General features: G+C 36.3%; 1 protein-coding gene across 4 annotated transcripts in view; it reads left to right on the top strand.

Annotated features, from left to right (window-relative positions):
- Positions 1 to 13,882, top strand: part of RC3H1 (ring finger and CCCH-type domains 1) — a 99,075-nt gene extending 85,193 nt beyond the window's left edge. For 3 of the 4 annotated variants that reach the window (XM_067728693.1, XM_067728695.1, XM_067728692.1), the window contains exons 15-20: positions 249 to 462; positions 922 to 1,012; positions 1,137 to 1,269; positions 3,087 to 3,266; positions 4,667 to 4,782; positions 6,324 to 13,882. In XM_067728693.1, the coding sequence (XP_067584794.1) occupies positions 249 to 462; positions 922 to 1,012; positions 1,137 to 1,269; positions 3,087 to 3,266; positions 4,667 to 4,782; positions 6,324 to 6,474 (885 nt within the window). In that variant the 3' untranslated portion in view covers positions 6,475 to 13,882. The remainder of the gene's footprint in view (positions 1 to 248; positions 463 to 921; positions 1,013 to 1,136; positions 1,270 to 3,086; positions 3,267 to 4,666; positions 4,783 to 6,323) is intronic. The other variant, XM_067728696.1, reaches the window with a different exon arrangement.
- The last annotated feature ends 427 nt before the right edge of the window (positions 13,883 to 14,309 follow it).

Below are 14,309 nucleotides of genomic sequence, written 5' to 3'. Positions count from 1 at the left end.
AATATATATATTTGAATGTATATATGTACTGGGTCATGATGTAAAAAATATTATAGGAAGTGATCAGAGGTTTGAAAAGCAATGTTTTATATGACAACTAAAGGCAACTAATGATTTTAATCTTATCAGTAAGAACATTATACTCTATTTTAACCTTATTACAGAGCTAGAGGAAATTATGTTAGAGATCTAAGTGTGGGGTGGATTTCTCATTTTACTTTTTACCTTCTCATTTTACTTTTTACCAGAATGTGGAGAGTAAAGGAATGAGAGACCAGCGATTGGACCTTCAGAGAAGAGCAGCAGAAACCAGTGATGATGACCTCATCCCATTTGGAGACCGACCAACAGTATCTCGATTTGGTGCCATTTCTCGAACTTCCAAAACAATATATCAGGGTGCTGGCCCAATGCAGGCTATGGCACCTCAGGGAGCTCCCACAAAATCTATTAACATTTCAGGTAAGAATCTCAGAGGTAAGCTGATTTGGAGTGTTCATAGTCACAACTCCCAGCACCACCTACTCCCCATTTACCGTCAGTGCTTTTCATAACCTTGCAGGGCAGTAGTCTTCAAACTTTTCTGTGGAATTATCCCTGTAGAAAGGTAATTATAACCCAGGGAATTGTAGGGGTACAAACTAAAATTAAATATCTGTATGTGAAGGTAACCTATGTGTTATTTTTAATAGTTTCATTGCTTTTGTTAAAATAATACATCTCATTTTTTTAAAAAATCAAACAAAAGAAAAAATTACAAAGATTGACTTTTTATTGGGAGAAAAACAAACATCAGTACCCCTCCATCTTTCAAGATAACTGTGTACATAATATGCCTACGCCTTTTAGATTATGGCTACCTAAAAAAAAAGAATCAAATCTATGAATTGCATCATTCCACTGTAAATTACTCTCTTACAGATTATGGTCCGTATGGAGCCCACAGTGGCTGGGGAGGTTCTCCATATTCACCTCATCAAAACATACCTTCTCAGGGACACTTCAGTGAGAGGTATAAGTCATTCTTTTTACTTTTACAAGCCTTTAAAATTACTCAACTTACTTTGTTTTTCTGGTCATAACATTTTTTTAAAATAAAATTTTAAATTTATTCCATACTTTCTTTCCCACAAAAGGGAGAGAATATCTATGTCAGAAGTGGCCAGTCATGGAAAACCCCTTCCATCTGCTGAGAGGGAACAGCTACGACTAGAATTGCAGCAATTAAACCAACAAATTAGCCAACAGACCCAGCTACGTGGACTAGAGGTACCAGCCTAGAGATATTTTTTCATTCCAGTTTTTGAAGAGTTCTCAAAAAGATTTTAAAAGGAGGAACTTTTGAGGTAAAATGAACATAAAACTTTAAGGTTTGTTTCCTAAGAGTTAGTACAGTTGTCCATTTTTCAAAGAATTTAAGTACTTCGAAGTTCTGAGACAATAGGAAATTTAGAATTTCTATTACGTGAGAATAGAAAACATATTTTATATGTTTTATATATTATACATTATATATTACATATATATATATAAGCTCCTTTTATATTTTTATACTGTATAATATTTTAGATAATCTAAAATTTGTAGATTATCTAAAATATTATATAAAATAAAAAATATAAAAGGAGCTTATATTCCTTGATGGCACATTTAAGTTGAAGGTATATAGTATATAGTTTTTTAATCAACAGATGCTTTTAGCTTAAGATTTGTTTTTAATTTCTTATATTTTCTTTAATTTTTAAAAATTTCTCTCACTTCTTTTACTCGTCAGCATCTTTAGTAGCTTAGAACTTTGACCTAAAAAATATAGTCTCTGTATAATAATACCACCTTTCATTACTATAGTTCTTTCAGTTTATAAATTACTATCACATATCTTATTTGACCCATACATGTCCCTAACAATTAGATTAGGCAGGTGGTATTGTCCCCCACCCTTTTTGGTTGAAGGATATTAGTTTCACAGAGGTTGAAACATGAACCCAGTTCTTCATACTCCAAATTCAGTGTTCTTTCCACCATGCTACCTGATACTTATGAGAAACAAAATGTCAGAAGGCAAAGAATTCTTAAAGTCCTTTAAGTGCCACATCAGGAAGACTAGGTTTTGTTTATATTATCCTTTGTATTGGAACATAGACTTTGAATATGGAAAGCTAAAGACATTCTAATGATAAATGCATTGCTCCCTTCTAGAGAAAAAGATGCTCTTAGAACGTTTCTTTCTAGATGTATATCTTTCTACAAAGATCTATAATAATAAGTAAGCTATTGCTTTGGAAATAAATTTCTAACTGATTCAATCTTAGACTTTCTTATTAGCAAGACCAGTAGGAGGGATTTGTGTGTGTGTGTGTGTGTGTGTGTGTGTGTGTGTGTGTTTGTTTTTGAACATGTGTCTGGCTTGTGCTCTTATGTAAGCAAGAAGGTTTAGAAATAAAAACCTGTATAGTATGCATGTTTGTCTCCTTTTTCCCATTGCTTTATTAACATTGGTCCAAAACTTCTTGCTGATTCCTATCGTAAGAAAAAAGAATGCTGTGTTTATTATGTTTACCTTTAGTTTATTAACTTGTTGAAGATTTGGACCTTTAACTCCATAAAGCATTATTCCTTACCTTGCTATTTCATGGCTTTTTGTCTTTGTTGAAATTTCTAGACTGATTTTCTGTTCCAAAAGAATTTCAGCACTATTTAACTCACTGTGGTTAAAAGTCCCTGCCATTACTGAGGTATCATGAAAGAAATGATAGAATTTACATCAGAGAAAATTCAATTAAAAAACAAAAGGAAAAAAATAGAAAAGGAAAGAAGCACATTTATAGTTGACTTCTCTTTCCACTAAGAAGATAAAAAGAGCAACTTATACCAAAGATTAAATTACTATTCACTAAGTTTAAATGCCCCATATTTTCCCTTTTGTATTCAAATGGTACTCAGAGAAAGAAGCAGTGCCTTACGTTTGCATCATTTTTATTGCCAATCCATGAGTAGTAAGTTGCTTGGGCGGGTCTGGCTTCGGGCCTGGTCACTCTGTGCGCGGCGTGGCGTGTGTTGAGCTGTGCGCTTGGCTTTTGCACTAGGCTGTCGGTAGCAGGCTGGCGCTGCAGAGGGAGGCAAGCGCCTTGGCAGGCCAATCACAGCCCCCACCGCCGCCGCCGCCCCCACCGAAGTGGCCTGGAGCGCCCTCAAGTGAGCAGCTGAGCTTGGAACTGCACCAGGTGGAAAGGGAAATCGGGAAGAGAACCCGGGAACTGAGCATGGTAAGTGCTATGGTGGGAAAAGAGAGGAAAGCTGAAAGGAAAGCCTCTGTGTAGTTGTGTCGCTGAACTCGTGGTTCTGGAGTTCTAGAATCATCTAGAGCTGTAGAATCATCACCCCAAGGCACTGCACTGAGTGATTAATACTGACAGTGAGTGTCCTGAAGATGGTCTGCCTCCCTGTTTTATCATTCTTCTCCTCATTCTCTTTTGGTTTGAGTGTGTTCTTTGTCTTAGTTTTCTGCATTACAAAAAACTTTCCGGGAAAACAAGGGGGTTATCTGGAATTTACTAAATTTCTGTTAAGCGTATTGATTAAGGAAGCAGAGGGGATGGTGTTTTTTGCAGTGCCCTCATGTTAAACAAAGATGTATTACCAAATAACATTTCTAGGTTTCACAGCCCTTCTGTTATTGATGACCTATTTTTTTGTCATAAGTGAGATGCCATCTATATATTATTTCTTGTGGAATTATATCCATAGATATGCTTAGGGTTTGTTTCATAGTGCATGAACACTCATTTCAGTAAATTTTTAGTCTTAGGAGATTGAACCATTCCCTCAGATTGCATGGTAATTGGTTTTTGGTTTTTTTTTTTTGCATAGTTTTCACATTCTTTGTAAGCAAATAGATGGGATATTTCATTTTTCTGTTTTCAATAAGTGTATCATAGATACTTATTATATTTTGACTTGCTTTTTCTGAGTCATCAGTTTTTCTGTGAGATTTTTCCATGTTAACTTGAGGCATTTGTCCCCTTGCTATCCAGCTTGGATAGTGAGCAAGTGGGCCGTACTCCATTATGTTTTTGTGTATCTCTCTCTCTCTCTCTCTCTCTCTCTCTCTCTCTCTCTCTCTCTCTTTGGCTGCATTGGGTTTTCGTTGCTGTGTGCGCAGGCTTTCTCTAGTTGCTTCACGCAGGGGCCACTCTTCGTTGCTGCGCAGGCTTCTCATTGTGGTAGCTTCTCTTGTTGTGGAGCATGGGCTCTAGGTGCACAGGCTTCAATAGTTGCAGCACATGGGCTCAGTAGTGCGGCACGCGGGCCCTAGAGCACACAGGCTTCAGTAGTTGCGGTGCATGGGCTCAGTAGTTGCAGTGCATGGGCTCTTCGGGCACGCAGGCTCAGTAGTTGTGGCGCACTGGCTTAGTGGCTCTGCGGCATGTGAGATCTTCCTGGACCAGGGATCGAGCCCGTGTCCCCTGCATTGGCAGGCAGATTCTTAACCACTGTGCCACCAGGGAAGTCCCTATGTATCTCTTTTAATCTGCCTGTTTCTTTGGTCATTTTATAGAACTAAATATGATTTCTCATCATCATTTTGTATTATCTATATCTGTTCTCTCTTCCATTAGCACCATTGAATAAAAGATAATTGAATTTATTTCCTTTTCTTTCAAAGGAGAACCAGTGTTCTCTGGATATGAAAAGCAAATTGAATACAAGTAAGCAAGCAGAAAATGGACAACCAGAACCACAAAATAAGGTTCCAGCTGAGGACCTTACATTGACATTCAGGTAAAGAAAGGGACATTTTCATAGTCTTATACAGTCATGACAGAAGTACCCTCATACATATAATTTGATTTTTTTTTTTTTTTTTTTTTGCGGTACACGGGCCTTTCACCGCTGCGGCCCCTCCCGTCACGGAGCACAGGCTCCGGACGCGCAGGCCCAGCGGCCATGGCCCACGGGCCCAGCCGCTCCGCGGCATGTGGGATCCTCCCGGACCGGGGCACGAACCCGCGTCCCCTGCATCGGCAGGCGGACCCCCAACCACTGCGCCACCAGGGAAGCCCTATAATTTGATTTTTAAAATATTATTTTGTATACATTGAGAAAAGAATATTTTTGCATGAGTTTAGGAGTTAAAACTTATTTTAGGTCAGACCCAAGGTTGAATTATCTGTTAATACCTAAGAAATAAAATTTTCTGCTTCCATCTCCTTTTTCCCCTTGTTTTTTAATTTATTTAAAACTAGTGTTAACATTTTGATGTATACCCTTCTGGTCTTTTTTTTTTTCTTCTGGTTTTTTTTTTTGTTTTTTTGTTTTTTTGTTTTTGCAGTACACGGGCCTCTCACTTCTGTGGCCTCTCCCGTTGCGGAGCACAGGCTCCGGACGCGCAGGCTCAGTGGCCATGGCTCACGGGCCCAGCCGCTCTGCGGCATGTGGGATCTTCCCGGACCGGGGCACAAACCAGTGTCCCCTGCATCGGCATGCGGACTCTTAACCACTGCGCCACCAGGGAAGCCCTCTTCTGGTTTTTTGAAGTGTGTAGGCATTTAGCCACTCCCACCCACCTATCCGCCCCGCCCCCACCCATCCTCCTGGTTTTTAATTTGGTCTGTCCCATGTCATCCATTATTCTTCTACAGGTAGGGAAGGATACACATCAGCTATTGTGAACAACCCTGCAATAAACAATATTATAGTTAATTCTTTGTTTGCATATCTTGCATCTTAGAGTATTTTGCAACTTAGGGTATTTTGAGGCTTTTGATGCATAGTCCCAAGTTGCCCTCCTGATGATATACAACAATATCTAATGCCCTGTTGCTTTCAGGCTTAGGTTTTTGGCTGTTTAAATCCATGCGTTATCCTGCGTTCAAAGCAATTTCTTGTACTAGTAAACCTGCTAAAAGCAGGGGTCAGCACTTTTTCTTAAAGGCCAGATAGTGAATATTTAAAATTATGAGTTTTACTATTTCTGTGAAAACTCTCAGTTCTGCCATTGTAATGTGAAAGCAGCCATAGACAATATGCAAGCAAATGGGCAGGCCGTGTTCCAATAAAAATTTGTTTACAAAAACAGGCAGCTAAAAAAAACAAAGTTAAAAAAAAAAAAAGGCAGCTAGCTAGCCTTAGTTTGCCAACCCCTATGCTAAAATAAAGCGTGGATATAGAGCTGTAAATTAAAGTTTGAATGCCATTCATGTATGCCATTCCATACTGCTAAAAAGAAAGGCCCTGTTGACTTTATTCTACTAAATAATCATTTTTATCTCTCTCCTTTTTTAAAATCCAAACTCTTTTTTTTTTTTAAAAAACGTTAACAGTGATGTGCCGAATGGATCAGCCTTGACACAAGAGAACATCGGCCTCCTATCAAACAAGACCAACTCTCTGAACCTGTCAGAGGACCCTGAGGGAGGAGGGGACAGTAATGACTCCCAGAGATCAGGAGTTACATCCAGTTCTGCTCCCTAAAACATGAGGAGTCCTACTTTTATCTTCTGTTCCTAACCAATTTGTGGGGCGTAGGGGTAGGAGAACAGATAGCTTCTAAACATTTTCTCTGAGAGTGGTCAGAGAAATCCAGGAAAAGCACCGGAGGCAATGTGCACAAACACCACTACTAAAAACAAACCCTGCACATAGTTCACAATAATGCATTTTTTAATTTAAAAGAAAAAGAAAAAGAAAATTAGCAGTATCTGCAAGCAATTCAGATTAAATTTGTTTTTGTTCTGTGAATGAACTTTATTTTAATAACTTTGGACGCCTTGGATCCAGGGCTTTAAAAAAAAGAAGAAGATATTATATATACACTCTGTTTGATTAATTGTATGATCTTAATGAAGTAGGTTTTTCTTGTATTTTGGTATTATTACATACCCAGTGTGTATAATTCCTTACCCCCAATCCTTTCCAACTCTCACAACCCCATAAATTACAACAGACAAAAAGCACTGGCCTTTCTGAGAATTCTGTGGTGCTTGAGAAATAGACAGTAATAGACTAGTTATTAGAAAATGTGCAGCACACCAACTTTCTAAGAGCTGTTATTTAGAAACCATAATCTGCTTTCTCTTTCTGGGTCACTAGCTTCATGTGTAGGTAGGTTTTTCATATGGCATTAAAACTTTTTGTAGTTATTGTTCAGGAGGGCTTTATTTCTTGTTTTTGTGTTTATTTCAGCTTTTCAGAGAGATAATTACCAATTAATTTTTGAAGCCCTCATTTCCGATATTATGGATGGACCCCTTTCATTCTCTTAATGTAATCAGAAACCTGAGTCAATTTTAGATTGCTTGAGTAGATTTAAATGGAGATTACTTTCAGGATAAACTGTAGTTTATTAGCACTGAAAATACATACTTGGTTTATTACCTGTATTGAGGTGATGGTTGGAAATTTAGAGCTGTGCTTTTCCAAATTGAACCTCTGCTGAAATCATAGAATGTTCAAAAACCAGGACAATCAACCATGTTGTAAAACTGCAACACTTGATTTGAACTTAAAATGAACAGAGCCACATTAGTTCAATGGATGTATTATGTTTTACTCTCAAAAACCAAAAGTATAAAATTCCCGTATACTGGAGCCCTTGGCTTTCAGAGATTGGCAAATACGAACTGCCTGAATCTTAAGGATAGTTCATGAATTAATCAGTTGCAGCTTTTCAGAATCATTAGCACAAGTAGATAGTAAGTACCTAGAAGTCAATTTTTGTAGTCTTGGCTTTACAATATTGAAAAGATTCTTCATGAAAATGTTGAAAAGAATAAGGAAGGATTTTTATTACTTAGTTCTGCTGCACATATTCTGATGCCACATGTCTGTACTGAACTAAGACCATATAAAACATGTTTAGTGGGGGTTATTTGATATAGTCACCCACCCTATCCCTGTGTTTGCCTGATTTTCTAAAAATTTCCCTTTCTGGATTATACTACTAAAACAGAAAGCACTGGTTATGTAATAAGTTACTGCATTGCTTTGGTTGGGTAAAAGCAAGAGTTTGTATTTTTCTTGTTTCTTATTTTCTTAACCCTTAACTCCTGCTGAGGTCATAACAACCTCAGTCTAAGCTCTGTGTCCATCATATTGTTAAATGAAACAAATGGGGGGGGGTGAGGGTGGGGGGAGGGTAATACAGTCCTGCCATTGCCTACCAGTAGGAGAGTCCAAACAGAACACTCTTTTGAGTAGCAATTATTTAATTTGCCCAGTCAAGGCACCGTGTTTATATACTATTTCACATTGAATTTGATTATGCCCTACAGACCTGGCTGGTCAAGGATTTGATATACACATATTGGCTTGGGATTCGAGCTTTCTTTTTTATTTAAATAAAAATTTATATATATATTATATATATACATATATACATAGCTATATCTGTATATATATTGGGTATGTTTTATGGATTTTTTCGCATGAGCGCAGCTGTTGCGATAAAATGACTGATTGGGAGGTAGAAGCACTGAATGAAGATGAGGCATTTTATCAGTTGATATCCATATTTTCCTTTTTTTTTTAAAATACACTTGCTTTTTTGCTTTTTTTATTTGTTTTATTTTGCTTAAAACCCTCTTACATTTACTCTTTAAGTACTTACTGTTTTTTGGGGAGAAGGAGAGAAACTTTTATGTCTGACAGAGTCCCGAGATTTTTCATTTCTCTCTATAGCCATAAAAGACAACATTCTTGGCCTCTAACCTTCTGTAGGCAGATTTGGGCAGATGTTATTTCTCCTTTGGACATGTTTAATTCCTAAATTTTAAGAGCAGTTTGTTCAATTTGGAACTCAGAATGATTCTGGTACTGAAAAGGAATTTATGGGTATTGATTTTGTTGAAATTTGGAGTAAAAGTAAAATTCCATTTTGGGTATCTGTTGAAACCCCTAATAACTCAACTTCTGTTGTTCTTGTTCATTTTCTTCAAATATACTCATTCTTCCTTTCACCATTTTGATTTTGTAAGCTAGGCAGAAACAGGGATTAATTTACACAGTATTCCTATTCTGAATAAAACCAGAGAAGCCACTGTTTTGAACTGACTTAAAATACTCTCTTTCTCTTTTTAAGGTATTTTCATGGAGTGAAGATGGGGGGAATCTCAAATTGTAGCCTTAACCCTAGCTGTACCTCTCTAAGGCCTCACACTCTAGAGGAAATCTGAGTGGGTAGAACAACAAGAGAAAGGTATACTGTCCCATTGTGCCTGTAATTTACCTATTTTAAATTGGTTACTCTGCCTTACCTCATAGAAATTCTTACAACTTTCGCAGTGCTCACAAGCAGTTTTAGGAATTCAATAAAACCTCCATTGTTTTTTTCTCTTTCTTTTCCTTTTCTCTGTTGTATACCTTGTGATATGATGAGCTAATAAGGGTTGATGGCCTGTTCAGGCAAAACTGCTTGACTTTCTAACTGCTTTTTTGTTAAAATCTATGAAAAATAATTGACTTTTCTAGCTTTTTAAATTTATTCCTTTAGAGACAGGTAGAAGATGAAACCAGTCAGATAGGAAATACAGTTTTTATGCTTTCTACTTATTCAAATGTTAATTTCTTCTGAAGATGACTGTTTGCTTTTCACTGAATTAAAAGACAAGACTCAGACATCTCAGATGAAAATGAACAATTCTGAGAAGGTTAAGGTAGGAGTAATAAGCATTGTGTTCAGTCTGGATAACAACACCAGAATTTTATTCCAGCTAGGAATATAAAAGTACTTGGACTTTTTCTTTCTTCAGTGAGTCTCTGGAAGAGGGTAGAAGAACCGAGAATAAGATATCTAGACTCAATTTTCTGACTTATATGTAGTTCTTTTGCCTTACTTATAGATATTGTCATAAGTTCAGTAGGTGCCATGACTTGGGTAATTTACAGAGGCTGAAGTGACCAAAGATCCATTCCTTGTTACTTTTCTAATCAAAAGAAAAGTTAGTTATAACATAGGTTTCTAGTAATATTCAAATAATAAGACACTATTTCTAATGCCAGCTACAAAATACTCAACTACTCAGAATGTATAAAAATTTATTTCATACAGCATTAATGTGGTTGATTCCCTTCTCCCATTTTATTTCCCTTCCCTTCTCCTAGTCTTTCCCATGTATTTATTTATTTATATATTTTTTTTGCCTAAAAGACATAAAATTGGTATGATTCTCATTTGCTACCTTGAATATGTAACTCCATCAGACTTTCCATTGGTCTTTAGGGTTGGAGCTCAAAGTTTTTGATTTTCTTTTTTTCTCTGTCCCTTCTGTATCTTGCAAATTCCCCTTGATTTACCCACTGCCCTCCCCAATCTGCAACAGTGACAGTTTGCTGCCTCAAAACAGAGCATTCAAATGAATTCGCTTAGCCAATAACTTCTGTGAAGTTGCCTTTTCTAATGGTGTTATTACTCAGTGATGCACAAATGTGGTATTTGCCCTACTGGTAGGCAAACAAAGGTCTGGTTAGGAACGGTAACCTGCTGTTTTCTTTAAAGGAGAGCCAAAGACTTGTGCTTTACTCTGTTTTGGTTTGGGAGGAAATAGTAGCCATTTCGATTGTGAAACCTCTTAGTAGTTGTGAGTTGATCATACTGTGTAGGGAGATGTATCTAAAGTTAACTGTTAAAGTTAGCTGGCCTTATAAAATGTAAAAGTAATGAAAATTCTTCAGTTTTTCTAAACCATGAATGTCATCTTTTACAGTATTGTGTGTAAGCAGTTCCTCCTCCCTTTTGTTGAGATTATCTTGTCATGATAGCATGTTGTATTTTTGTTATTTTACTTGTGCCTAAAGGACAATCTCCTATCACTATGGTCAAGTAACTATAGTCAGTACATGTTAGATTATATTCAGATTCAGAGAAAAATAGATTCTTTTCACTAAAGAGTACTCGGTTGTTATTGCTTATGTACAAATGGTTATAGATGGAGATCTAACCATCTTTTTCTACTTTTTTTTTTTTTTTTGCTCATTTTAAAGAATTGAGTAAAGGTTTCATGTATAAAATCTATCTGTAAAAAGCACTTGTAATGTCTTATATATCATTAAAAGGAAAGGCTCAGTTACTTTTTAGGGGAAATTAATAACCTGTCTGGAAATTAACTGCAGTGTTTACTTAGATTTTTACCCTGAAAGAGTCCAATTGTGTTTATTTTTTATTGCCGATACATGGTTATAATGTTTGCAAGGTGATCTCTTCCCTGAAAAGTCTGCCTATCCTTTTAGATAAAAATTAGAGTTACTAAACTAAGCAGATTTTACGTTCAACGTTAGGGATTGAACAGGCAAGCAGTCTATTACTGTCATCATTTTACCTGACTGCCCATTTTGCTGACCCACATTCATACCTTTCTACCTTGGACAGCTATGATTTTTATATTTATTTGTTGTTTCAGCTCAGCTTTATGAAATTTTCCTGCTGAAATTACTTATTGGGAATTACAGGTGGATTGCAGTTAATATTTTTTAAAATTCTTATTTCAACTTTCCTGAGCCACTTAGAAAAAGAAAGTTGTTTTTGTCAAAAGATACTGTTAATTGTAGTAAATGCCAGCTTACCGTTTGGTTCTTAAGATTTTATTTCTTTGACTGCTAAAGGTGTTTTCACTCGCATTAGATTGTAACGCTAGCTATAATGTTAATGAAGAATAGGAAACTGCCACCACCAAGAAGAAGTAACACCTTTTAATAATAAATATGTTCCCAGTGGGTAGATTCTCAATACTGCACTGAACAAAGTGGGTAAAGAGCCCTTTGAAATCCTATTGTGATAAAGGGACTAACCTCACCACTGGAATCCTTGTTTTCAGAGCTTCTGAATTTTCAGCCAAACACTGAACTTCCCCTAAACTTTATTCCTGAGCAGAACATCCCTAGAGTAATAACCATTATTTTCAAAAGAAAATAAGGCACAGTAACCCAAGAGAGAGAACTTAAGCCTCAAAACAAATTGTGTCCAAAAATATGTATTTAGAAAAATAAAATCCTGTGGAGTTTGTTATCCTAATGTATGTTGTATACTAGATAAGGTGACTTATTTTCTTGTATTGAGGTCTCATTATTTCTAGTTGGGTTTTTTTGTGTGTGTTGTTTTGTTTTTAATTTAAACTCTAAGTAGACAGAGCTCACAGGTCTTTGGCATCCATTCTAGGTTGTGCACTCAGAGTCATCTTATAACTGGAAACTGTCAGGTGGGCCCCTACCCCAACTCCAGATGGTGTATGAAAGGGTCAAGAAAAGAATGGAAACAAACTATTGGGTGGATAATTGGTAGCCTTTTTTTTTAACCTGATTTTTAAAATCACCATTTATTAGTGTAATCTCTCTCCACTGATAGGCTGCCATTCTCACAATAATATCTGAACCACCCTGTAAAATACTCCTCTGATTTCAAAGCATTTAAGCTTTTGCTTATCATGTTTACATCCTCTGTTCAACTAAGACACTGTTCTGAGAGCTACTTTTTCCAGGTGTATTGTTGCCTAAATTTCCTTTATTCCCCCTTTCATCCTTTCTCTTCTTCCCACCTTCTGGGAATGAAAGGAACTGGGGGGAAAAAGTTTTTCTTTTTTTCTTCTTTTTTTTTTTTGTTTTATTCATTGATCCATAGGCTTCATTATCTTACTTGATGATGAATCTGAGTTTTTAGAACAACAGAAATGGAAAAAGTGAATCAAGATAATGAACAAAACCTTTCACCCACTTAAAACATTTTCCAGTTGTGAGATTCCTCTTCTTGTGTGTGGTCTCTTCCCCTTGTTACCCTTCTTACCCTTTTTCCCTGACTATGGTCAATTTGGCTCATACCAGTCTCCCCGAGACATTCTGCAGTCATTATCACCTTTTTGGGTGGATTTTATTTTGTTTTATTTTGTTTCTGTTTTTTTAAGTAACTTTTTAACATTGATGCATATTTGCTTGGGATAGAGCTTGTGTAATTTACCAATCGTATTGATTGTATGTGATTGTGCCCTGCAGAGGTATATTTAACAAGTCAAAAATAATCTAGGATAATAAAGGAGCCCATGAGATTTGAGTCAGGTTATAAATGACTTCATGAAATAATTTACAGTTTGAATAGTGAAAATTTATATCTCCTGTTCTTAAATTAGTGCTAGACAAAATACCATTTTTTTTTAAGTTTTCTTGCATTCCTATTTTTCTCCCCTTGCCTTTTAGCTCCCTTGTTCTTTCTTGCCTGCCTCCTGTTCAGAAATAAAAATATTGAGCCTTAAAGAGACAGCTCATTTCTAAGTTGCTGAAGTTTGTGAAATTTTACTTTTTCCAAGTGTTTCCAACTTTTCTTTAAAAAGTGAAGACATAATGAGTTGGAATTTCACAAGCTGTGAAATTAGCACTTGGCAAACTGTGAAATCTTATTTGAAGACTTTATCTCCTGGAAGTTCTTTTGGAATAGGAAAAAAGAACTCTGTTTTTGAAATAGACCATTTCCCTCTCTTTTTAAAAATCTGTTTATATTTTGAATTTTTAAACAGACTTCAAAAAAGTGAAGTGGAAGAAAAATAGTAGTAGGAAGATGTTTAGGACAGCAAAATGCTGGGTCTGAATAAGTACATACTCTCCTTGTTGCAGAGTTTTGAGAGGATGAGGGCCATCTTTTTAATTTGTATTATCTGTGTGCATGGTGTCTATATCAAAGATGCCACATTTTGTTAAAATGCTATTCCTTTCTTTATTCTCTTGGAAACTGACTCAGCCTCATGTTGCTCCAAATTAGTGTTTAAGGCTCCCACAAGTTGCAGATAAAAGGACAAGTAGAAGGAGGTGATTCGCCTTTTGGTTTGTAAATATATGCAAGTGTCTACAAGGTCTTTATCTGCTTTCTGTCAGCATTTATATTAAATGATAAATTGATGAGAAACGCGTAGTCTTTTTTTGTAAATGAGCCTGTGCCCTCTTATTCTAACCTTGGGATTGTTTTCTTACACCTTTTTTATGGAGTTTGTTTGTTTGTTCATTTTTAGGTGAAAAAAAAGAGAAGTAGGTAATATATACAAACACACATACTTGTAGTGTCAACTTTATAGATATTACAGGAATTAGTCCAACACCACAGTTCAGAATACTTCATTTGTTATACAGTGATTGCACATTAGGAGTAAAGGTAATGGTTCTGAAATCCTAGAGTCAGTGTTCAGTGAGACTCCATGGTTAACATTCAAAGTTCTAGTTTTTATGCCTTCTCTTAAAATCAGAACCTTTTTATGCTTAAGCAACATGGCCTTGCTCTGAATACCTTCCTGATGCAAATTTTTTTGTCTTTCCGTTCTTACTCACTTTTCCTGATT

Source organism: Pseudorca crassidens, chromosome 2 (assembly GCF_039906515.1).
Source record: "Pseudorca crassidens isolate mPseCra1 chromosome 2, mPseCra1.hap1, whole genome shotgun sequence".
In the NCBI taxonomy this organism is placed as follows: Eukaryota; Metazoa; Chordata; class Mammalia; order Artiodactyla; family Delphinidae; genus Pseudorca; species Pseudorca crassidens.
This window is presented reverse-complemented; position numbering and strand designations above follow the sequence as displayed.